The 24,790-nt window shown below is 45.8% G+C and overlaps 3 protein-coding genes across 12 annotated transcripts in view; 1 reads left to right on the plus strand and 2 right to left on the minus strand.

Moving 5' to 3' along the window:
* Window position 1: 1 nt before the first annotated feature.
* Window positions 2-7,187, plus strand: sde2 (SDE2 telomere maintenance homolog (S. pombe)). 4 transcript variants are annotated; one of them, XM_026169586.2, is made up of 8 exons: window positions 2-23; window positions 2,804-2,906; window positions 2,981-3,092; window positions 4,355-4,524; window positions 4,603-4,732; window positions 5,336-5,464; window positions 5,545-5,770; window positions 6,746-7,187. In XM_026169586.2, the coding sequence occupies exons 3-8, from the start codon at window positions 2,992-2,994 to the stop codon at window positions 6,953-6,955; spliced, it is 966 nt and encodes a 321-aa protein (XP_026025371.1). In that variant the 5' UTR covers window positions 2-23; window positions 2,804-2,906; window positions 2,981-2,991; the 3' UTR covers window positions 6,956-7,187. The 4 variants fall into 4 exon arrangements, with proteins under 4 accessions (XP_026025371.1, XP_080158372.1, XP_080158373.1 ...); XM_080302246.1 differs by lacking the exon at window positions 2-23 and adding an exon at window positions 164-694 and having other exon boundaries at window positions 6,749-7,187; XM_026169585.2 differs by lacking the exon at window positions 2-23 and adding an exon at window positions 184-694.
* Window positions 7,037-15,828, minus strand: mtif2 (mitochondrial translational initiation factor 2). 4 transcript variants are annotated; one of them, XM_026169553.2, is made up of 14 exons: window positions 15,693-15,828; window positions 14,619-14,799; window positions 14,369-14,492; window positions 10,833-11,004; window positions 10,584-10,744; window positions 10,158-10,334; window positions 9,881-10,020; window positions 9,558-9,682; window positions 9,268-9,472; window positions 8,646-8,898; window positions 8,437-8,574; window positions 8,031-8,195; window positions 7,494-7,634; window positions 7,037-7,417 (listed from the first exon to the last, which is right to left on the minus strand). In XM_026169553.2, the coding sequence occupies exons 1-14, from the start codon at window positions 15,707-15,709 to the stop codon at window positions 7,248-7,250; spliced, it is 2,169 nt and encodes a 722-aa protein (XP_026025338.2). In that variant the 5' UTR covers window positions 15,710-15,828; the 3' UTR covers window positions 7,037-7,247. The 4 variants fall into 4 exon arrangements, with proteins under 4 accessions (XP_026025338.2, XP_026025339.2, XP_026025342.2 ...); XM_026169554.2 differs by having other exon boundaries at window positions 15,573-15,825; XM_026169557.2 differs by having other exon boundaries at window positions 15,536-15,818.
* Window positions 15,829-16,412: 584 nt separating this feature from the next.
* The window catches only part of LOC113023487 (echinoderm microtubule-associated protein-like 6), a 42,122-nt gene continuing 33,744 nt past the window's right edge, over window positions 16,413-24,790 (minus strand). For 3 of the 4 annotated variants that reach the window (XM_026169519.2, XM_026169518.2, XM_080302240.1), the window contains 10 exons: window positions 24,380-24,588; window positions 24,141-24,298; window positions 20,904-21,018; window positions 20,627-20,815; window positions 20,378-20,550; window positions 20,137-20,299; window positions 19,877-19,980; window positions 17,954-18,107; window positions 17,776-17,876; window positions 16,413-16,923 (listed from right to left, as the gene is read on the minus strand). In XM_026169519.2, the coding sequence (XP_026025304.1) occupies window positions 16,899-16,923; window positions 17,776-17,876; window positions 17,954-18,107; window positions 19,877-19,980; window positions 20,137-20,299; window positions 20,378-20,550; window positions 20,627-20,815; window positions 20,904-21,018; window positions 24,141-24,298; window positions 24,380-24,588 (1,391 nt within the window). In that variant the 3' untranslated portion in view covers window positions 16,413-16,898. Of the gene's footprint in view, window positions 16,924-17,775; window positions 17,877-17,953; window positions 18,108-19,876; window positions 19,981-20,136; window positions 20,300-20,377; window positions 20,551-20,626; window positions 20,816-20,880; window positions 21,019-24,140; window positions 24,299-24,379; window positions 24,589-24,790 lie in introns of those variants that run through there. The other variant, XM_080302241.1, reaches the window with a different exon arrangement.

The raw sequence follows: 24,790 nt of genomic DNA on the forward strand, positions 1-24,790 counted from the left end.
CGTGGTCCTCCAAAAAGCACTAAGTAGACTTTTATTTTCTACCCAACATTTTACACTTAAGTATACAGTGAGGTCAAATATCTTCCTCCTGGATCAAAGGTGCAAACTGTGAACAAAATAATGAACAAATTCAAATATGTAGCTATACAGAAATAAGTTAAACTAAGAATCAGTCCAACAGTGTTGTGCTTGAATAAAAGTAGAATAAGAAATAGAAAAGAATGAGAATAAATAAATACAATAGTGCAAAACTGAATTTTGCATGCTTTATAAATGAAACCAGACAAGATTTTAAAACCATAAAACATTCCCATGATGTAAAAGCAGTTCAAACTATAAACGTTCTGCTTGTTTGACCTCTCGCTTGTGTCTTTTACCTAATGCATGAAACTGAGACCATGAATCACGTTATTAGCTCACTAATTCGAATTGTTGTGGTGGCGTGACGTGGGCTCAGTGCACTCCGGATCAGCAGGTGGCGCTGTATATCATTGTACATCTGTACAGTAACAATGACGCGCGTTTTAAGTCAGAGAAGAAAAACTCAGCCAGTAAGAAGCGGAAGAGCTGCGCATGAGCGTTGTGCAACATGGAGGTGTCGGTGAGCGCTTTGGGCCGCAGAGGTTCTACCTGCGTGTTTCCGGTCGGTTCTGTGGTCAGGCACGTCCTGGACCGGCTCGTGCCGCTTCCGGAGGTGAGGCTGAGACGAATTATCCGGGATAACCAGGGTTAGCGTGAGTTAGCCCGGGTTAGGCGGTTTAAATGCACTCCGGGTATCAGTGTTAGCAGCTGCGCTAACGTTAGCATATAAAGTGTTTTGATGCATGCTTAATCTTCCAGGTAAGCACATCCCGCTCATCTGGACGTAGCGTCACTCATGTGGAAAAAGTCACCTGGAAAAGTGACGAAACGTTCCTCCCACTGAAACCGCTACGTCCAGGTGAACAGAATCAACCTGTCGGCGGTTAGCATATAAGCTATAAGGCTAAACTCGGCATTAACCTGTCCCAAACGAGGTCAGCACTGACAGTAACCTCAGGTTATATCCAGAGGAGGCCGAAGCAATCACGAGTTTAACCCTTTCACACATAGTGGTCACTACAGTGGACAGCTATTCAAAGGCCGTTTCCGTGTATTTGTGTCAGTGTTGATGGTGTACTTGCACATAAACAATATACACGGTGTGTATTGTTTATTCGTTTGTCAAATTCTTAAGTTAAAATGTTGTCCACTGAACCTCTTTGAAAAGTACATGTTTAAAAAATGAAGTTCAAAAATCATTTTTTCATTCCTAACGATGAATAAAAATCCTGATTCAGTTTGTCATAATTCATGCATGAAAGGGTGAATCACTTTTAGGGCTGCCACGATTAGTCGACTAGTCACGATTACGTCGACTATCAAAATCGTCGACGACTTTGAAGCTTTGTAAGATCCCAAAAGACGCAGGAATAAGTAGCAGGATTTAAGAGTGTAATAACGGACTGAAACAGAAGATGGCAGCACTGCATGTACAAGGATGCCAGCTGCCGTTAAACCCCGAAGAAGAAGAAGCTGTGTCCCAGAATTCATAGCGCACCCCAGCTCAGTTTCCAACAATGGCGGCAGCTAGTTAGTTTTAATATTACTCTTATTTCTGTGAAGGTTCTCAGTCATCCAGGTCATCGTAGTCAAAGGAGCTTGCAAAGAAAAGCGTCTGGACTTCTTTAAGTTGCTTGAAGACGTTTCACCTCTCATCCGAGAAGCTTCTTCAGTTCTAAGGTCAAATGGTGGAGAGTCCCAGATATAAACCTAGTGGGAGTGACCCCCCACAGAGGGACAAAAGGACCCCCTGATGATCCTCTAATCGCCTGAGCCACACCTTGGCTCAGGCGATTACTCTTATTATTCTTTCTGGGTCACAAAATAAACGTTTAACATATTTTCAGGCGAGAATGTAGCTGTGTAAACCTCAAATATCTGCTCAGTTTATCAAGACACCGCATATTTTCAAAAGCGCTCCGACGTTTTCAGAGACGTCTGTTACCCACTAGCTCGTTAGCTAGCCGGGGGCAAGGTCACTAGCGCCGTGAGAACACCGGACTCCCGGCAAATCGTTTTCAAACCCACCGCCGTCTTTCGCTACTCAGGTTAAACATGATATATGAGTCACTTAGATAACTTAAAATGTTATTGTTTGGCTTATTTTAGTATTTTATTTGTTCCTGAGTAAATCGGTTTGGCTGAGATTAAAGTTATAGTTTTTACACAGCTGAATAAACGTCAAGCAGACAGCTGATTATCAGAAGTGTGAGATGCTCCAGAATTTACTCCAGTGTCCTGTTATATTTTAGATAGCAAGGAGTTTATTAAACTTCACCGAAACAATCTGCAAATTTCATTAAAATGTAATAAACTATCATCTTGTCTTTATTTTTAGTTAGCACAGACCTTAAACACTTCAAGCTGTAAGCTAATGATAGTTATATAAGAGCAGATGCTGCTGGTGCAATAAGCTGTACGTTTTACATCCAATGGATGATGATCTGATTAGTCGACTAGTCGCAAAAATAATCGGTGACTAGTCGACTATCTAATTGTTTGTGGCAGCCCTAATCATTTTGACTTAAATCCGTAAAATCAGAGCCTCAGGATCAGCCCTGTTATGACGTACTTCCTGCCAGCTCTTATTCATTGAATTATTTATTTAGATTTATTCCAGATTAAATAAACTGGAGGTGTGTTTACGGGAGGTTAAGGTCGCGGCTTCAGGGGATGTGAAGATGATCGAAGGGTTCATCTCAGCGAGTTTTCATGTTTCCAGGATTTCTACGTCACCAGAGATGGGCGCCGGGCACACCTGGACGATCCTCTGGAGCATGGAGCCGTCTATCATCTGGAGCTCCGCCTCCTTGGAGGGAAAGGAGGTCAGTAAACGGAAAGTAGCTTCCAGTTTTCCTGCTGCAGAAGAGCTGAAGGAAACTTGTGAAATGTGTTTTAGGGTTCGGTTCAATGCTGCGCGCGCTCGGCGCTCAGATTGAAAAGACGACCAATCGAGAGGCCTGCAGGGACCTCAGTGGGCGGAGACTCAGAGACGTCAACCACGAGAAAGAGTGAGACAAACACACAGGAGCTGAAATGTTTAGATCAGACAGGAAGTGTTATTACTCTGTAGTCTTTAAAGTAGGGCTGGGTTTTGATTATCGATTAAAATAAATTCTCTCTCTCTCTCTCTCACTCACTCACTCACTCACTCACTCACTCTCACACACACACACACACACACACACACAGAGACACACACACACACAAATCAGTTTTCTTCATTATTCGCTTGCACACAAGTCTACAGCTGTTTACAGGCTGTCGGACGCTGTTTTTTTTTTCTTCCTTTTACTTACTTTTGAAAACAAAGCCTCAGCCTGCAGAATATTTTTATAAAATTCCTCAGTTACTTTTACACAAAGGCATCTGCTGTGATGCTCACAAGCTTTCTTTTTATAGATATAAACATATGGAAATGTACTGATGCATCATCTGAATTATAATATTTCTGACTGTCTGAGGCAAAATTTCCCAGATTCAAATCGTGGATCGAATCGATTCGGGACCTTGTGAATCTGAATTGAATCAGTTCTAGAAATCAGTGACGATACCCGGCCCTACTTTAAAGGTCTTCCAGTAAAATCTGTGGTAAATGTAATGAAAGTCTCACCAGCAGGTGGCAGCGTTCAGCCAGAAGGCTCAATAATGTCTGTTTGCACGTTTTAGTTTCCCCACCTCAGCCTGGAGACACCTGTGCAAACACCTCTCCTGTCACACTTTGCTCCGCTTCCTGCTCTGGTTTGCTGTCACGTTGGCAGTAAACGTATTGAGATGTTTGGAGCCAGTTTAACAGATTTGATGATGATGATGATGATGATGATGATGATGATGATAATAATAATAATAATAATAATAATAATAATAATAATAATAATACGATTTGATGGCTGCACATAAAACATGATGAGAACAGAAACGCTTTGAATGTTATTTATACAGCAGTGTCCAAGGTGTTGTCCAGGTGAGCGCACTTAAATTTCAAGTGTCTGAAAACGAGCTTTAAAACACCAGAAAAACTCTGAAAGGTGAATTTTCTACAGTTGATGTAAAATATTCAGGTTAATTATTGATGATGATTCACCTCAAACATCTGCTCTGCAGCAGCTGCTGCTGTAAGCTCAAAGCACTGTGATGTTGGGCCAGCAACACACCTGTCAAACAATCTATCCCACCGTCGAGGTCACTTCCTCCTGCAGTTTGTGGGTAGAGTCTGATTGTGAGCGGCCGGTGCTCACTGCAGTGACATGTCTGTTCTTCTGTGGTGCGGCAGGATGGCGGACTGGCTGAAGAAGCAAGCGGAGCGCGAGGCAGAGAAGGAGCAGCGGCGTCTGGAGCGCTTGCAGAGGAAGCTCAATGAGCCCAAACACCAGTTCACCGACGCAGAGTACCAGCAGCAGTGCCACGACCTGTCCGAGCGACTCGAGGACTCGGTGCTCAGAGGTTGGCCGCGCTGCACAGCTCGCATGGTGAGAGCGCGAGGTTGCACGTGTTTGACGCCAGGTGTGTTTCCTGTTGCAGGTCTGCAGGCTTCCTCCAGCAGCCAGGTGAAGGTGGACGACATGTGCGGCGCCAAGAGGCTGAACTGTGATCAGAGTGAGCAGCCTGCGAAGAAGAAGACGAAGACAGCAGGAGGAGGGGGGTGCTTCTGGTGAGTCGTTAATGACAGGAAGAGTTGAACATGGCAGCTGTTACGCGATCACTCAGACAGGGAACGACAAGCACGCCGCCGGCGGCTCTGAGCTACAGCGAGCTTCTGAAAGGCAAATTATTCTCAATTATTGTCCTTGTCGAGACGGCAGGTCGTTCGCTGTGCGAGCAACATCACACCCTGCCAAATAAAAACATGAGGTCAGCAGCCAGGGAGGTTCTGATTGGCTGAAACCCAACCGATGAAACCAGTTGAATCCTGTGAGGTCACGCTTGGTGAAAAACAGTTAAGTGGGGTGTCAGTGATTTCTGGTGAATCCATCAACTCAGCGGGCACTGTGATGTCAACAGGTTTCCTGGCGCCCGCTGACATCACAGCGTCTTTTATCAGCCGCTCCAGTGACCTCACCGACCACCAGCACAGATTCGTGTGTTCTGAGTTCAGCTGAAGCGCTCGCAGCTCGTCTCTGATGGTCAGCGTCCGTTTACGTGAGCTTCTGTCGGCTGTATTTGGTTGGAACTGCATCGTCTGTTACCTAGCAACAAAATGTGGGAAGCTGAGAAGGTTCAGAGTGAAACTGACTGATCATGCTTGTGCTCACAGGACGGGGCTGGAGGAGATGGACGAGCTGATGAGCTCAGATGATGACGAGGCTCCGTCCACATCCAGCCGTGAAACTGCTGCTGCCATCGTTACCATGACAACACGAAGAGAGGCAGAGGAGGGTAGCAGGTAAAGCCCAAAGAGCGCCAGGGACCAGATCCACCGTCATTTAACGATGTCTGAAAGAGTCTTCTTTCATCCTCAAACAGTGGAAGCACCAGAACCACACAGATCCCCAAGGAGACCTCCAGAGACCAGACTGGGACACCGTCAGAGGACCGGGACTCTGAGAAGACCTCCAGAGACCAGACTGGGACACCGTCAGAGGACCGGGACTCTGAGAAGACCTCCAGAGACCAGACTGGGACACCGTCAGAGGACCAGAACCATCCTGGTCCGTCCAAACCATCACAATCAAGCGAGCCGTCTCAACAGGTGTGTACCCGATGAATAAAGTCTGAAATTTTCAGGGTTAAAGTTTCTGATGAGACGTTTAAGGTTAATTTTAAAGTCTGAATTATGTCATCGCTGAGCTGTGGAGGTTTTCTTACTGCTGCAGCATTTTGGATCTGCTGAAGGTTTTTATGGAGTTTCTAATTTTGGAGCTAAATGGAAGAACGCAGTCTTACATATTTGTTTAATATGTGCGTTGAAGGACATGTCCTGGTCAAAAATGACTCCAAGGTTCCTCACAGCGTTACTGGAGGCCAAGGTAATGCCATCCAGAGTAAGAATCTGCTTAGATACCATATTTCTAAGATTTTCAGGGCCGAGTACAATAACCTCAGTTTGATCTGAATTAAGAAGCAGAAAGTTAGCGGCCATCCAGGTCTTTATGTCTTTAAGACATTCCTGCAGTTTAACTCATTGGTGTGTGTTATCTGGCTTCATGGACAGATAGAGCTGGGTGTCATCAGCATAGCAGTGTAAATGTATGCTATGTCTTCTAATGATGCTGCCTAAGGGAAGCTTGTATAATGTAAACAGAATTGGTCCTAGCACTGAACCCTGTGGAACTCCATAATTAACCTCAGTGTGTGAAGAGGACTCTCCATTTACATGCACAAACTGGAGTCTATTAGATAGATATGATACAAACCACTGCAGTGTGTTCGAGTAGTCAAATGTTGCGATCATTAACTCTTGTCCATACATATGCAATAATACTAAGTGCAATAATCCTTTCTGTCATCGTTGTATTTTTACTCAGTTGTATATAGTATTTGTATTCTATTTTTATCTTATTGTATATTTTATTTTATTCTATTCTGTACAGCTGTGTACTGTATTTATTCTTATTGTATTCTAATTTTTGCCTCATAACTTTTGCACTGTCCACTTCCTGCTGTGACAAAACAAATTTCCCACATGTGGGACTAATAAAGGTTATCTTATCTTGTTGTTCTTCAGCAGCTGGATTTGCTCTCGGTGGCGTCTGTCGAGCAGCTGGAGTCTCTGGGTTTGGACGTCTTGAAAAAAGAACTGATGTCTCGTGGGTTGAAGTGTGGGGGAACGCCGTCGGAGCGCGCTGCTCGACTCTTCGCCATCAGAGGACTGAGTGCAGATGAGATCGACCCGCTGCTGCTCGCCAAACCGACAAAGCCCAAGAAGAAGAAATGAGATGGAACGCTGAAAGCGGAGTGTTCAGCGTTCCGTCGAGTGCGAGAATATTAATCACAGACAACATTTACTCTTTCCTGATGAGCTTCCTGATTGGTTCAGACAATCACACGTATATTTTATTAGAGGTTCTGTCCAGTCAGAAAGCAGGATGTTCACACACGTCTGTGCTTCAGTTTGAATTTAACCACTTCCTGTTCAGTTTTCAATAAACGTCTGAAACTAAACATCAGGTTCATCTGTGTCTGAGAGTCTGTGATAGAAGCGCTGCGCAGCAGTGCATGATGGGAGTTCAGAAGCCGGGGTCCCAGGAAGTGACCTGCGGCGCCGCCACCTCCTCAAAGCACACGACGATATCACCGGCTCTGAAGTCGACGTCGCCGTCAGCCGATAGGCCGCACTCCATGCCCGCCCTCACCGTCTGCACGTCATCTTTGTGGTGCCTCAGTGCTGCCAGAGAACCTGCGGGAACATCAGGAGAACGTTAGAACAACACGGTCCAGTCCTGCTGCTTGACCCCAGCTCCGGTCTCACTCACCCTCCCACACGGTGTCCCGGCCTCGGATCAACCTGAACCTGAACCGTCGGTCCAGCTGACCTTTCTGAACCCGACAGCCGGCCACGGGAACCTTCTTCTTTCCCACGGTGACGTCAAACATGGCGACGACCGACGCCTCACCTGCACCGGGGGGAACAGGATATGTGTGACTGACATCACAGGTTCATCTTCCTCTGACATGTGACCTAAGGGGGTGTGGCTAGAAACAAAATGAACATATGCAGATCTTGCCTCTGCTCCGCACTCTGAGCGTGCTCACATTGCTTCTGTTTTCCTCATTAAATGAGCTCTGAGCGTCACGTGCTCCAATCAGATGATGATGATTTAAAACAACGGTAGAAGCGTCAGATGGAGACGCGTTTACCTGGTGGCCGTAAGGCGGTAAAATTAAGATGCTGATGCTACCTGTTACCATGGTGATTTAGCAGGGATGAAACGCTGACTTTGATCTCACTGATACGCCTCCGCTCCACCTGAGCTCAGCTGTGGTCACATGACCGTGTGGTGCCGACTCACCTGTGATGTTCTCTGAGACGAGTGGTGGCAGTTTGGCGCTGAGCTCCTCCTTCAGCTGATCTACCAGCTTGTAGATGACGCTGTGCAGGCGCAGCGGGATGCCTTTCCTCGCTGCCAGCTGCTCGATGCCATGGCTCGCCGCCACGTTAAAGCCATAGATGGAGCCTGATGGCGAGACGCAGCCAGTCAGGACAGTCCATACGATGTTTGAAGGTGGAGCAGGAGATTTATTATTTATTTTAAACTCAGGTACCCTGTGATGCATTCATAGACACTCTGTAAGAAGGCGTTCTCTGCTCTCAGCTTTAATCCCATCATGAAATCACACTAAACCAGCCGGCGGTCAGAAGAATCTGCTGCACACAAAATGAATAAAAACATCTGGAATGGCGTCCTTTGCTCGTACCTCCAAACATTTCGGCCATGTTGACGTCGTTCTCAGAGATGTCTCCTATGCCGAAATGGACCACCTCGAGCTCGCACTGCTGAGCGTCGTAGCTGTCCAGGATGTTCAGGATGGCCTCCACCGAGCCATCCACGTCACCTGGGTCAACGGTTGTTCAGTTAGTGACATCACAGTGGGCGGAGCCTGTTTGAAGCTGGCTCAGTGCGTACCTTTGATGATGAGCGGCAGGCTGAGCTGGTCGCTTTGCATCCTCTCGCTGGGCCTCGTGGCGAAGCGGGTCTTGTTGGCCCGGTAAAGCGCCACCTTCCTCTGCCTCCAGCTCAGGTGGGACAGCCCCTCCCTCTCCCTGCGGTACTCCTCCAGGTGGAGCTTCTGCTTCTGCTCGATCGCGCTCTGCTCCTCCTGCAGTTTCCGCTGCTCCTCATCGTGACTTCTCCACTCCACCACCTCCCGCGCTCGCTGCTGCAGGAGCCAAAGGAGGAAAGCTTTTATTGTGGAAGGGACTGACAGGAAATGGTCATCTCTGACCCACGAAGGAAACCAACCACCAACAATCCAGTCTGGATTTTTATTTAAATTTCCCAAAATTTAAAACCAGAGCAAAAAAACAACGAAGAGCAAAGTTTGCAAAGAGGAGGCAGAAAACGAACATCGCAGCGAAATGTTCTGAAGAGATTTTTAACGCAAACTTAATATTTCTCCTTTTTTCTTGTAGGCGAAGCATCCGCTGAGATGAACACAACCTCTGTCGATTTATTGTTTAATAAAACATTTATTCTATTTCATGTGAAGTGATTTCATTTGGGCGGACCCGGTTTATATCCCACTCACCTCAGACTCCACCTCCAGGATGGTCTCTCCAGCTGACGGCAGCTCCTTCCAGCCAACCACCTCCACCGCAGTACTCGGCCCCGCCTCCCTCACAGCACAGCCGTTCTCATCAAACAGGAAGCGAACTTTAGCCCAGGATTTCCCAGCAACCAGCACGCAGCCTCTCTTTAGCGTCCCCTGCTGGACGATGGCTGTCGTGACCGGGCTGGGAAGACCAAACTGGTCACACTGGGCCTGTTTGACTCTTTCATGTTTCCAGTAAACCAGAGTTAGCACTGTGAAGGACTTACCCTTTGCCTTTGTCGGTCCTGCTCTCGATGACGAGTCCCTCCACGGGGCCGGTAGGCTCCGCCTTTAGCTCCAACACCTCTGCCAAAGCTACTGTGGCCTCAGTCAGAGCCAGAAGGTTATCACCCTGACAACGTCATCAATGACATCATTGGTCTACAGCAACAACAGGTCGACTGTAATGATCTCATATTTTAAGGAAGCCATATTAACTGCTTTCATTACTTTACCTTTAACCTGTCTGTTGTACTAACTGACCAATAGGAATGTTCTTTGTGCATTGCATTGTGGGAAAACAACGCGATGTGTTGTTTGATGAGTTCACCTTCAGAGCAGAGATGTGAATCGCCTGAACGTCTCCCCCGAACTCCTCGCAAACAACGTCGTGAGCGAGCAGCTCCTGCTTCACCCTCTGAGGGTCGGCGTGAGGCTTGTCACACTTATTCACCGCCACGATCACGGGGACTGAAACACGGACGAACAGTAGAATCAGCAGTAGAAGAGCATAAAAACAAAATGAATAGAAATCCAGTAAAAGCAGTAGAAACGGGGCGACGCTTCGCTCTGAGCCCTCGGCTGCGACTGTCAGGTGGAGCTCCCACCTTTGGCTCTCCTGGCATGCTCGATGGACTCCACCGTCTGGTTCATGACGCCATCATCAGCTGCCACCACCAGAACGACGATGTCAGTGGCGTTGGCTCCACGGGCTCTCATGGAGGAGAAGGCGGCGTGGCCCGGAGTGTCGAGGAAGGTGATCTTCTCACCTGTCGGCAGCTGGACTGGAAGAAAAGATCCGAGAGCGGGAACGAAGCTTCAGGAAAAAGTTTACTGTCTGTAAACGAGCACAAACCTGCAAACGCTGCTTATTAAAACAACATTCAATAATCGATCAGCAGAGTCTGGTGACAGATTTTATGATTTAATTACATTTTCTTCTGTTTGCTCTTAAAGTTTGTCTTTAAAAAAAAAATCTTGTTTCGTTTCCTGTCGTTGGGTGTTTTTAAATAAAGTTTAGAGCGTGCTGTTACCCAGGAAAGCCCCGATGTGCTGCGTGATGCCTCCGGCCTCTGTGGAGACGATTTGGCTCTTCCTCAGGCTGTCCAGCAGCGTCGTCTTACCGTGGTCCACGTGACCCATGATGGTGACCACCGGGGGCCGTGGCACCAGGAGGGTGGGATCAGCAGGCGGTCTGTGAAGGTTGTAGGTAACGGAGAACCTTATTTTGTTACAAACCACTGTGACGAGTTACATACACGTGATCAGAGACTTCTTGTCACCTCCTGCAGGCGTCCCTGTTGGGTCGCTCTCTGCTCGCGCTCAGTTTGGCCCATCTGAACTTCATCCCTGACCGTGTCACCACCTCTTTAATCCATCGTTCCTCCAGAACCGTGTCCTTTTCCAGAGAGTCCAGATGCACCGACGTGTTCAGCAGAGCCTCCAGCACGTGGTCTGAGATTCAAATAGACCTTTATTTAAAACAGCTTCCAGCCACAGACAGTTTAAAACATCGACGTCGCTCCAGGGTCGGACAAGTAGGCGCACGAGGAGGAGCCTTAAACCGGCATTCTGTCTAATGGCCACCAGGTGGCGGTAAACTCTTGGTCCGTTTTTTGGAACCAAGACAACGAAGGTCAAACGCTCATCTTGTATGGAACGCCAGGACTGCCATAATGAATTAATTAAATACACCATTAAATAATTAATTAAATGTGTCAATAATTAATTAAAATTGGAATTAATTAATTAAATAAATAGTTATGACACATTTAATTAATTAATTATTGACACATTTAATTAATTATTGACACATTTAATTAATTATTGACACATTTAATTAATTAATTATTGACACATTTAATTAATTATTGACACATTTAATTAATTATTTAATGATATATTTATTTATTTCATTTTGGCAGTCCTGACGCCTGGCTCTCATCATGAAATAATTTTATCTGTCAGCCTCACCCATCAAACTCAGGGGGCGGGGTTAACGCTGATCGAGTCAAAACCATTGCTTTGGCCTGGTGGCCATTGTTTCTAGCACACAACAACCGGCATGTGGAAGCTAACAGAACTGAGCTTTGAAAAACCCTGTTTGTGTGTTACCAAATACTGTTTTAATATTTTTTTAGCCGAGAATGTAGTGGTTTAATCTTCATGTGTCTGGTCGGTTTGTCAAGATACAGCCTCTTTGCAAAAGTGTTTCGATGATTTCGGAGATGTCTGCCCAGTCTCACGGCAAAGCGTGGGATAGACCCGCTCGCCTCGCAAGCAATCCCACCGACAAAGCGCAGGCCCCGGTACACAGCTGTAGTAACCCCCGCTGACTTCTTTTACTGAGGTTATATTTATCGGTGTTTTATTTCATGATGTTCTTATGTGTCCTACGTGTTTCAGTCGCCAATTCTGAATTATAACTAACATTAAAAACATGTTTAAGGAGGAGAGAGAGCAAATAAATCTGTTTAACATCTGATCTTTGGGTTTTTGTTCAGTAATCAGCGTGACCTGTGTATAAACACATAAAAGAGATAACGTTGGTGTTTCCGTCATGTAGTAACTGCTGGCTTTAACTGTACAAAGGTTGTTCGACACTATGAAACACATACAGACTTCATGATGTTCGGCTAATATTTTTATTGTGAATATTAATCATGCTGACCTCGCTCTGTACACCACGCAGCGAGGTCAGCATGTCCACGATATCCTCAGCTCCATGAGTTAACACAAAGTTTCCCAGCTGACTATCTAACTGCCAACTATTCCAGAGACGTGAAAATATACAGCATAAAGAAAAGTGTAAGAGACTCAGCAGCAGATTAGAATAACAGTTATACATTTAATAAATCACCAAATGAATCCAAGAAACGAGCAAACCTGTTCCGACAATTTGAATTTGTATTCCCTCAGCTGCAGACTCGCTGCTGTTTAAATGTTTGAAAAGGAAGATTAGATATAAAAAACGTCAAACATAGACTCAGTCTGCCTTCACATTTGATATGAGGCCAGCACGTATAGTGGCCTCAGCAGGCTATTACTGAAATACACGTGCTATATCATAAACTATGATATAAACAGGGAGGTCCTATTAACATGTTTAGTTTTAAAGGACACCTTCCTGCCTTTAGTCTCATTCATGAGCAGTATTCGTTTTCTTCTAACATCCAGAAGTCGGCACGATGTGTTTCATAGTTTGTAACAAGCCTTTGACAGGTAAACATAACATATATAAGAGAGAGAGAGAGAGAGAGAGAGAGAGAGAGAGAGAGAGAGAGAGAGAGAGAGAGAGAGAGAGAGAGAGAGGACATAAGAATTATGGAGACAGACAAATGGTTCATTTATGTTTGATGTGTGTTTATTCCTCCCTAAATATCGTCGGTGAAGTTCGCCATGCACGTCAGATTTTCCTGCGCATTTTTATACCTCTGCCAACAGAGAGAGAAAAAAAATCACATTCTAACAGACAGCTGGTGCTTAGAATACAGTTGAATAACTATTAAAAAACAGATGATATTTAGATGATAGTTCAGTCTAACACATGTGCCAGTGAACCATTAAACGTCTGTGAAACTATGCAGTTATGAAACGTAACTTTAACCTCAGCCAAACCGATTTGCTCAGTTGTAAATAAAACAGCGAAGTAAACGTGACCCGACAGACAGAACCTGAGTGAATGAAGTCCAGCGTTTAACCACTGAGAGCTAAAACTCAGCTGAGGTTTCAAAGCTGTGTGCTGGTGATTGGACATCAGCCGCTGATAAAGCTGGCTCGCCTATAAAGTGCTCTGTAAGGAAACGAGCTCCAGCAGCTCTGCGCTCGGGGAAAACACTATATTTACTTATCTTGTGCAGAAAAATGCGCTGACATTGCTTTATATCGAGCACCGGCTGCCCAGTTAAACTGTGACTATCACCAGGTAACGTGGGCGTGTTTCTTGAATTAGCAGCAGGTGTTAAACAGCTGACAGATGAGGAGGAGGATGCATGCAGGTAAACTGAGGGTCTGCTGAGCTGATCGCTGGTTTCGTGAGAAAAATGTCAGCTCGTTCTTTATGTTACAGAAGCACAGAGACACAAGACCAGGCGGAAAGAGACGATCGTTCGGTGAAAATGAGAATCTGCGAATGCAACATGTGGAACACGGAGAGTGGAATATGTAAACAAACCGGTTAACGTAACCCCCTCGGTGCGCTCTGCATGCTAACTGTTAGCAGAGCTAGTGAAATCTCTGAAAACATCTGAGCACTTTTGCAAACATGTTCTATGTTGACAACCTGACCAGACATACGGCGCGACATTCGCGGCTAAAACACTGTTAAAAGTGTAGCTGGTGACAGAAAAACGGGGTATTTTAAAACTACACCACCACCATTGCTGCCTGTGATTTGATCTGCATTCTGGGATAACTGGCTGCCCCAAGTCTACACAAGCAATCGATTATCTAGGATCGACCTGTTTTGACTTACTTTGCACGGCAACCAATCAAATGTTAGAGAAGCTGCATGGGCAGCGTTAACCCCGCCCCCTGAGTTTGATGGGTGAGGCTGACAGATGATGAGAGCCAGGCACCAGGACTGCCAAAATGAAATAAATAAATATATCATTAAATAATTAATTAAATGTGTCAATAATTAATTAATTACATGTGTCATAACTATTTATTTAATTAATTAATTCCAATTTTAATTAATTATTGCCACATTTAATTAATTCATTATGGCAGTCCTGGCGTTCCATAATCTTGACGCTTCAGCGACCAATGGGAGACATCAAATAGCTCCGCCCACCTGTATACTGTCTATCATCCTTACCGAAGTCTCTGTTCATGGCTTCAGCGAGTGCAGCCGCCGTCATCCCCTGTCGGATCTCAACTTCCTGTTTGTCCACTTTGGGTTTGACCTTCTGGGTCTTCTGCTCTTTCTTCTGACCTTTGACCTGCAGTTAAAAATTATCTTTATTATGACATGCTTCATTTTTTTCACTAAAATTTTATTTGTACAGACGAAGGAACTGTAATGTTGCGTCTTTGTTAATGAACATCATCAGGAGGAAGAAACTCACATGTTTGAAGGCGAACTTCCTGTTCGGTTGGCAGGTGAGGAGAAAGTCGGCGCTCCCGGCACGGCAGAATACGGCCGGAAACGGGAAGTTACTGAACAGAGCTGGGTCTGCGTGCACCAGCCGCCGGGTACCCCGCATCACCGCAGACATCACACTCATAGCTGCAGAGGGACAGGTGAGCCTAACGTGCGAGAGAGCAAACATCTGCAGGTAAAACGTCATCATCATCATCATCATCGGGAGGCGGTCTCACTGAGACCAGCCATCGATCCTTTCACTCAGGAGTGTGTCTGTTCCTCTCTGTCGGCCTCACAGCCCACAAACTCTGCAGGTAATATACCCGCACACATCCTGACAAGCAGCAGCCAATCAGGCGAGTGTCTGACACACACTGTTTGGGGTATATACAGTTCTATATCTAATATCCTCAGCTGACAGTTTTAAAATACCCACCCTCCACGTGTGGTTGTCCAGTCCTCTGCCTGAAGCAGCAGCATATGAAGTTTACATATTAAACATGGTGAGATGAAAGCTGGATGCAGGTGGTGGACTACATCTATGCCGAATTAACCCGAGTGCTCTAACACATCAGGAACACATGTTTACATTTTGTTCTAAAACATCTCGGCACCACAAATCGTAAAAATGTGTCTTTTGTAAATGAAGTTTGGAGCAGAGTTTACGGACTGACACCGGAGGACTCAGGAGGATAGGTTCGTTAATTCGGGCGCCGAATGTGAAAGTGAGACTTAAAAATTCAAACCGATAACGAAGAATCATCGATCCGTGAAAAACATAACAGCTGTTAAACAGCAGTGTTGGTGTAGCTCGGCTGAACTTCCGGCCTGCAGAGGAAGACGCTGATTAAAGAAACGTTTAATCAGAGCCGAACGTGAAAACTGAACCGAGCAGCTCACCTAAAGCCTCAGGTGTCGTTCGTTCACGTGACATTACCTCGCAGGGTTTCTGAGTGACGCTTGGCTCTGCCTGACGTCAAAACCGGAGGACTCTACGTCGGAACTACGGTCAACTCAACCCAGCAGCAGAGCGTCAGAGAAGGGAGCGTCACGGTACCTCAGCAACCCCGACATCCGCCTCCGGTCGTTCTGGTTTTCTCTCTTCGCGCTGTCCACTCAGCTCATCGTGAAAAAGTCCTGCGACAGGGAGCCGCCATGACAGCCAGCACACACACCGGAAGCACTTTGGCGCCTTCTGTTAGGTTTGCGTGTTGCTGCCCTCCACAGGTCAGGCAGGTGAACGGAGACAAGGATCAGGACAGCTGCAGACTCACATGTGTCTGCGTTACTATAATAAGACTAACTCACCTGGTGTGCTCTCAGTCAGTTATTCAGGTTATTGTACTCGGCCCTGAAAAGCTTAGAAATATGGTATCTAACCAGATTCTTACTCTGGATGGCATTACCTTGGCCTCCAGTAACGCTGTGAGGAACCTTGGAGTCATGTTTGACCAGGACATGTCCTTCAACGCACATATTAAACAAATATGTAAGACTGCTTTCTTCCATTTGTGCAACATCTCTAAAGTTAGAAATATCCTGTCTCAGAGTGACGCTGAAAAACTAGTTCATGCATTTATTACTTCCAGGCTGGACGACTGTAATTCATTATTATCAGGAAGTCCTAAAAACTCCCTGAAAAGCCTTCAGCTGATCCAAAATGCTGCAGCAAGAGTCCTGACAGGTCCTGATGACCTTTGATCCCTCTGTGTGGGGTTCCAAGAAAAGTGTTTTTTTATTATCAGACAAACAGCAGAGAGAAGACAGCGCCACCGTGTGGATGTAAATATTTATTTTCTACCTTAATAAATACATTTTCTTCATTTCTATTTGTTCTGTTTTGAGGTAGAATTCTTTTACTTTTTAAATAAAGTTCCATACAAACTGTTTTCTACTTTTTCCCTTTTTAATAACTAGGATCAAACACAGATCCATTTTCCTCTTTTTTATCTTCATCATCATCATCTTCTGACAGGACACCACGACAGTCTGATAGCACCACCGTTATAAATAAAGTTGTATCAAATGTTTGGTCAGAGTTTGTGAGAAAGGCACATCCCGACAAACCAGACACAGCTACACGACACAGCTACACGCCGTCCACAGGTCACAGCAACACGCCACAACAGCAGGAAACACGTCCTCACATTAACTGTACAGCAAGAGGTGAACTCGGGTCAGAGTTCAGACCGAGGAGTCGGGGGAGCAGCATCAGAGGAGAAGAGGAGGAGACTCTTGTGAACCCAACAGGACTGCAGGGACCTCACTGACACTTCCACACAAACAGGCTGCAGAGAGGAGACGAGAGACAGACAGCAATCAGTAACAACCAGCCAGTCTCCAACCTTCCTTTCAGAGTAGGAGTGTGAAACAGCAAGCAGACCATCTGCAGACGAATGGCTTACTGGAAGAGTTTCAGTCAGGTTTCAGAGCTCATCACAGTCTGGATTCAGGAGACACTATCTCTACTTTTAAGATTCAAACTTTCGTTTTTGCTAAAGCATATAGTTAGGGCTGGACCAGGTGACCCTGAATCCTCCCTTAGTTATGCTGCAATAGACGTAGGCTGCCGGGGATTCCCATGATGCACTGGGTGTTTCTTCTTCACTCACTATGTGTTACAGACCTCTCTGCATTGAATCATACCTGTTATTAATCTGTCTCTCTTCCACAGCATGACTTTATCCTGTCTTCCTTCTCTCACCAATCACAGCAGATGGCCCCGCCCCTCCCTGAGCCTGGTTCTGCTGGAGGTTTCTTCCTGTTAAAAGGGAGTTTTTCCTTCCCACTGTTGCCAAAGTGCTTGTTCATAGGGGGTCATATGATTGTTGGGTTTTCTCTGTATCTATTATTGTACAATCTACCTTACAATGTAAAGAACCTTGAGCCAACTGCTGTTGTGATTTGGTGCTGTATGAATAAAATTGAACTGAAAACATACATCCTGAAGGTCCTGAATCTTTTTCTCTGTGAAATATTAGAATTTTGTCTCAGGGGTCCTAAAACGTCTCATTTAGATCAAGTAAAAAAAACAAACAAACAAGCAAAGCATGAGTTTACTGTCTGAGCTGCTCTGCAGTCAGTTTTCTGCCCACGTTTGGCTGGTTTCACTCAAAGATTTGGTGTAATTCAGGTCTCACCTGCAGTCGCTGCCGCCAGCGCTGATCACATATTTATCATCGCAGGAGAAGCGGATGTTGGTCACGTGAGCCGAGTGGCCAAAGTAACGCTTGTGCTTCGCCTGGAAATAAAGACAGAAGGTGGCGCTCAGTGTGAGCTGAACCTTTCAGTGATTTCTCATTTTCGGAGCTCACTTACAAATTTTTCGGCGCAGGGGAAGTCGAAGAGCTTGATGAGGCCGAAGTCGTCTCCGGTCACCATGTTGACTCCAGCGTGAGAAACGCAGGCACAGTTAACGTCGGCCTTCTCGGCGTTACGAGGCCAAATGCCGACAACCTCGTCCCCCACGATGCTACGAAAACCGAACAGAAACGCCTCCGTCAGGTCGGTCACACCTTAAATGAGCTCAGGAAGGTGGCAACGCTTCTGGAACTAGTTCCTGTTTTTTATTCATGAAAAGTTCCTCCAGATCTTCCTGAACCCATCCCAATTTGAATCCGTGCTTCCTGTTTTTAGTTCAGGACTCCATGGCGACCCAGGGCTGGAGGATTAGTGCTCTGCAGCTGGGTCCCAAACCTCTGAACTTGTTTACTTCCCTAACAAAGGCCCGGCATGAGGGAACCCCACCACCACCAAGGACAGCCCCATCTTATCGTTTTGTTTCTTGGATTAGAGAGGGCCCTGATTCCTCTGCATCCCATAAAGCAGGGGGCTCAAACTCCAGTCCTCGAGGGCCGCTGTCCTGAAACTGTTTCATGTGTCCCTGCTCCAACCTGAATACAGTTAGCAGGTCATTAGCGAGAGAATAGGACCAGACTGCATGCTGAGGCGGTAATTCTTGATTCATGTTACATAGGGCTGCCACAATCCATTATTTTGATAGTCGACTAATCGGATCATCATCCATTGGATGTAAAACTACAGCTTATTGCACCAGCAGCATCTGCTCTTATATAACCATCATTAGCTTACAGCTTGAAGTGTTTCAGGTCTGTGCTAACTAAAAATAAAGACAAGTTTATTACATTTTAATTAAATTTGCAGATTGTTTCGGTGAAGTTTAATAAACTCCTTGCTATCTAAAATATAACAGGACACTGGAGTAAATTCTGGAGCATCTCACACTTCTGATAATCAGCTGTCTGCTTGACGTTTATTCAGCTGTGTAAAAACTATAACTTTAATCTCAGCCAAACCGATTTACTCAGGAACAAATAAAATACAAAAAAAAGCCAAACAATAACATTTTAAGTTATCTAAGTGACTCATATATCATGTTTAACCTGAGTAGCGAAAGACGGCGGTGGGTTTGAAAACGATTAGCCGGGAGTCCGGTGTTCTCACGGCGCTAGTGAGCCTAGCCCCCGGCTAGCTATGGAGCTAGTGGGTAACAGACGTCTCCGAAAACGTCGGAGCGCTTTTGAAAATATGTGGTGTCTTGATAAACTGAGCAGATATTTGAGGTTTACACAGCTACATTCCTGCCTGAAAATATGTTAAACGTTTATTTTGTGACCCAGAAAGAATAATAAGAGTAATATTAAAACTAACTAGCTGCCGCCATTGTTGGAAACTGAGCTGGGCTGCGCTATGAATTCTGGGACACAACTTCTTCTTCTTCTTCGGGGTTTAACGGCAGCTGGTTCCTTGTACATGCAGTGCTGCCATCTTCTGTTTCAGTCCGTTATTACACTCTTAAATCCTGCTACTTATTCCTGCGTCTTTTGGGATCTTACAAAGCTTCAAACGACGCGTCGACTATTAAATCAGTCGTCGACGATTTTGATAGTCGACGTAATCGTGACTAGTCGACTAATCGTGGCAGCCCTACTGTTACAGCAGCTCATGACTGAATGAACACAGTGCAATAAAAGTAAATTTTTCCAAACACTTACTCGAGTAGGTAGGGTTAGGGGTCACCACCTCAGCATGCAGTCAAGTTCTATAGAGCCTTGCTAATCACCCACTAATTGTATTCAGGTGTGATGCAGCAGGGACACATGGAATAGTTTCAGGACACTGCCCCTCGAGGAGTTTGAGACCCATACATGGTCTGAGGCATTCCCACTAACACTAACATTAGCTAACATTAAGCACAGCAAATCAACTTTTCTGCCTCACCTGGTCCAGGTTGCCCAGGTGATCCTGTCTAGGATGGGCTGATCCGTGATCACCTTCCCTGAGGGAACTTCGTGCACCTGCCAGGTGTAGGTGCTTGTGGACACCTGTGAATAAATCAAGACATTGAAAACCAGCTCTCACCTGACAGAGCTCTGACCCACAAGGAAAAGGTCAGAGGTCACAACAACAGACCCATGTGTCATAACTCAGCACGTGTCTTCTTAACCTTTAACCTTTATTTAAGAAGGAAGTGAAAGTACCTGGATGTGTCTGCTGTCAGCAGAGAAGTCGATCTGGATGACACACCCGGGAATGTCCTTGCAGTAACCAATCCGATTAAGCGATGGCCCGAGAGAGAGGTCGTAGAAATCCACAGCGCTTTCAACTGAGCCCACCGCCAAGAACCGGTTATCTGGACTGAACCTGAACAAAGAAATCCAGAAACTGAAGTTAGTCCCAGAACTGTTAGAGGCTCCTGTTCGTGCTAATGTTCAAACCCACCGAATATCCTGGATGGCCACGCTGCGGTCTCTCTTCTTGCCCCAGACGGTGAGCGAGTTGACCAGCAGGACGATGAACTCCCCGTTCTCCATGCCAATGGAAACCATTTCTCCGTTGGGACTGTAGGACGTGCACTTGGCAGGATGGCCCAAACTCACCTTGTTCAGGAGTTTCTAAGACAGAAAGCAGGATTAAAGGAATACACCGTACCAGGTGAGGTCGGCAGCACACCACAGTTCAACCCCGTACCTTATCAGCCAGGTCCCATATTCGGATGGTCCCGTCATCGCTGGCGGAGATGAAGACGTCTTTGAAAGGGTGACTTGTCAAACCCCAGATCCCTCCCTGAGTGTGTCCGTTGATCATGGTGTTGGAGGCAGCGTTCTTTTCTCCAACCTCTATGATCTCCCCATCCTTGGTTCCCACCAGGATTTTACCCTGTCAGAGAGTTGGAGGTTACTCTTCCTGTCACTGGAATCACAATAACATCAAGCACCACGGACCTTCCACTGTGTGTTCTTCACACCTTTCCTCTGCAGACAGATCGGACGCTCTCCACCGGTTGGCCGGTCTCCAGCTGAAAAGCTCGGCAGCGCTTCATCTCCTGGTCCCAAAGCTTCACAGCACCACCCTCTTTGGTCCTGATGAACAGCAGCAGACAGCGGGATTTCATGTTTTTTATATACATCAAAGGAATCCAGAAGAAGGGTACATCCCTAAAATGGATCTGTCTGAACCCTCATCTTCACCTGGTGTAACCTTTAACCTTTAGCCATGCTTGTGGCCGGTCCACACGGTTTATAGCCGTGTTTCCCAACCACTGTGGTGCGGCAGATTATCTGATTCCACCTGATTAGTACTCTAAATGACCGGCGTGAGTAACGGGCAGAACAATGGCATTCTCTTCCACTAGAGGGCAGTACAACTACCTGCTCTAATTCAATGGGTCTCCAACTGCCAGTAAAACAGAAGAAGTCGAAGAAGAAATTACATAATCCTCACGCTGTGAGACGATGCAGCGCATAATAGCAATAGATAAATATTTGAACAGAAACAGCAGTCAGTCTGACCTGGTCCTGGAGAAAACTCCGACCCAGATGAAGGCCAGAGCATGAGATGGGTCAGAAGAAAGCAAAAAAGGTAAACTGGGGACGTATGTCTGTGAAGGTTCTCAGTCATCCAGGTCATCGTAGTCAAAGGAGCTTGCAAAGAAAAGCGTCTGGACTTCTTTGAGTTGCTTGAAGACGTTTCACCTCTCATCCGAGAAGCTTCTTCAGTTCTAAGGTCAAATGGTGGAGAGTCCCAGATATAGGACGATTGGGGCGACCGTGGCTCAGGGGGTTTGCGCCGATGGCGCAAAATGGCAGCCTGGCTTCTGTCAGTCTGCCCCAGGGCAGCTGTGGCTACAACCGTAGCTGCCTCCACCAGTGTGTGAATGTGAGAGTGAATGAATAGTGGCATTGTAAAGCGCTTTGGGTGCCTTGAAAAGCGCTGTATAAATCCAATCCATTATTATTATTATTATAAACCTAGTGGGAGTTTCCCCCCACAGAGGGACAAAAGGACCCCTGATGATCCTCTAATCACCTGAGCCAAGGTGTGAAAGTGGGTTTGTGTCCCAATCAGCCAGAGTTTCGGGTGAGCTCACTGTGAAACCTGGCCCCACCCTATCATGCGAATCCCTGAGGTCAGATGGCCCAGGATGTGAGTGGGCGTTAAGGCGTCTGGGACTCTCCACCATTTGACCTTAGAACTGAAGAAGCTTCTCGGATGAGAGGTGAAACGTCTTCAAGCAACTTAAAGAAGTCCAGACGTAAACTGGGGACAAACTGAGCCAAGCTCAGTGCTCGGGGGAAAATGATCAATATGCTTTTTGTTTGGTGGTGTGCTGTGTGATTTTTCATATGAGCCGTGCTCCAAAAGGTGTGGAAACACTGGTTTATAGAGCCACTGTGGCATCACCCACTGTGGCGTCACTAGAGATGGACCGATCCGATATTACGTATCGGTCTGATACTGACCTAAATTACTGGATCGGATATCGGAGAAAAATAGAAAAATGTAATCCGATCCATTAAATATCACACCTCACAAAACTTGCGACACGCCGTAACTCGCCTCAGAACGTTAGCACGTCGGAGCAGTATGCATCACGTGATAGAGCGGCTGTGGCATGCGGGACCTGTCGGTGGTCTGGATAGCATTTGGAGCTTCGCTAGCAACCTGGCATTTCATCTCCGACAAAGTTATCCCGACAGAAGTAAAGCAAGTGTGTAAGTCCATCTCTGAATGTTTGTAAAGCATTCCTGCGTTAAGCTTAACAAACGATATATGGAGCGACTGCCTCCTCTTGCTGCTGCTTCAATCGTGAAACTGCTTAACGATCAGCTGATCGGCTTTTCTGTCGCGAGTCTGTCTCTCTAGTTTGTTTTTGGCCCACTTTGCACCAGAAAGAGGAAACCAGCGGCTGAACAACAGCAGCACGTTTAAGCTTGATCAGCTGTTGTTAGAATGTATTTAATATTACTTTCTACTCCAGGATCTTTTTCTACGTAGCTGACGCTGGTAACTGTGCAGGGGCGGATCTAGCAAAGTTTAGCCAGGGGGGCCGATAGGGCATTAACAGGGAAAAGGGGGCACAAAGACATACTTTTCTTTCTTATTCTCATTTAAAATGTCGAGCTTTTAATAAATAATTATCTGACACCCAAAGTTTTAATTTGATGCAAAATGAATAGAAGTCAATTACTGTATATAGTGACTATTAAGTCTAATATATATACCCTAGTAAGCTATAGTACTTTTTCCTTTGGGAAGGTACCATCTGTGCAGTCTGCAATTTTGTTGAAGAAAGATGTTGAATCTATTTAATATTTCTTGAAAAATAATTGATTTCTGTGCATTTTTTTTCACACTGCATCAAATTAAGGTTGATTACGTTGATTAAGCACCATGAGGTGGAGCGTGAGGGGTGGTTCCCTATTTTTTATTTATTTATTTTTGTTGTTGCTGGGAGTTGGAACCCTATTAGTTAGGTTGCTTAATATTTATGCTAAGTACTCTTTAAAATACCAGAATAGGGAGGATGGTGCAGGTTTAAGTTTATTAGATTGATCAGTATTGCTGAACTATGAAATATTTTTTTTGCATACAGGTATAACAGAATAGCTTTAGTGTAGTTGTTGTTTTAAACTTGAGTATGAACTTATACAAAATGCAGCAAGATATTTAAAAAACAGTTTTGTTTATTAAAAAACATTATATCGGATTCATATCGGTATCAGCAGATATCCAAATTTATGATATCGGTATCGGACATAAAAAAGTGGTATTGTGCCATCTCTAGGCATCACCCACTGTGGCATCACCCACTGATTCCGGAAGCCATCGTTTAGAGCATGGATTTTATTATGAGCTAATGCTAGCGACTTTTGTTACCACAGACTATATGAAAGCATCAGTCAGACAAAGATTAGCAATGTCCAATCAATCACTGCGCACCAAACCTGGAGCTCCGCCTTCTTGGACCGTCTGTTAGTAAAAAAGCTCCAACAGCACAAACACGGTCCAGAGGTCCAGTTCAGGTGAAGCCTAGCAGACAGCTAGGAGCTACAACTACCTGTGTCACTATCCACATGTAATTCAAAGAGGCCACACCCCTAATAATGCAAACTTTAAATGACTGGTTGAATCTGGGACCATTTTTTTGTATTAACACCAAAAGCAGGTGGTAGGTCAGCATCTTCAGGAACTGCAGACTCACGGTCGCTCCTTCCCCCCAGTAACAATAAGGCCGTCCCTCAGAGTGGTGTACATGGTGAAGACGGGACCGCTGTGCGCCTTTGCCACCACGCGCACCAGGAAATGCTCCCGCCACACGTACACGTCTCCGTTGATGGCGCCAGTGAATGTCAGGTTGTTCTGAGTGAGACAAACAGCGATTTACCACAAGTCCGCAAACACCAGAGCGTTACATACAAAAGCAACGTCAGCGTTTCTTACGGCGCCGAACGCAACAGACAACATGGTCTGCATGCGGCCGTCCTCCACTGAGCCGATCACACCTTTCTTGTACATGAGCGAACCTCCAACCAGAGTCCAGAACTTGATGTGTTTGATTCCCACCGACACGAACTGGGTGTCAGAGTCCGGCCGGAACTCCACCACGAAGATCCGCTCAGTGTGGCCGCCCTTACTCGTCACCTTGGTGCCTGACGGACAGGTAAGAGGTCAAAGATCGTCCCATCTATGTCACATACTTTGTCTTGTTTGGTGTGGAACAGATGGTCCAAACAATAATGTTTCCCCCCCGAGGCATCATTGATAACAACCTTAATCCTGAACCTCGAGTCATTAGGTAATCGTGGGGATCAGGAACAGTGTTACCTGTGTAACCCTCGATAGTGTCAGAGC

The sequence above is a fragment of the Astatotilapia calliptera genome, chromosome 6 (assembly GCF_964374335.1).
Source record: "Astatotilapia calliptera chromosome 6, fAstCal68.1, whole genome shotgun sequence".
Classification (NCBI taxonomy): Eukaryota; Metazoa; Chordata; class Actinopteri; order Cichliformes; family Cichlidae; genus Astatotilapia; species Astatotilapia calliptera.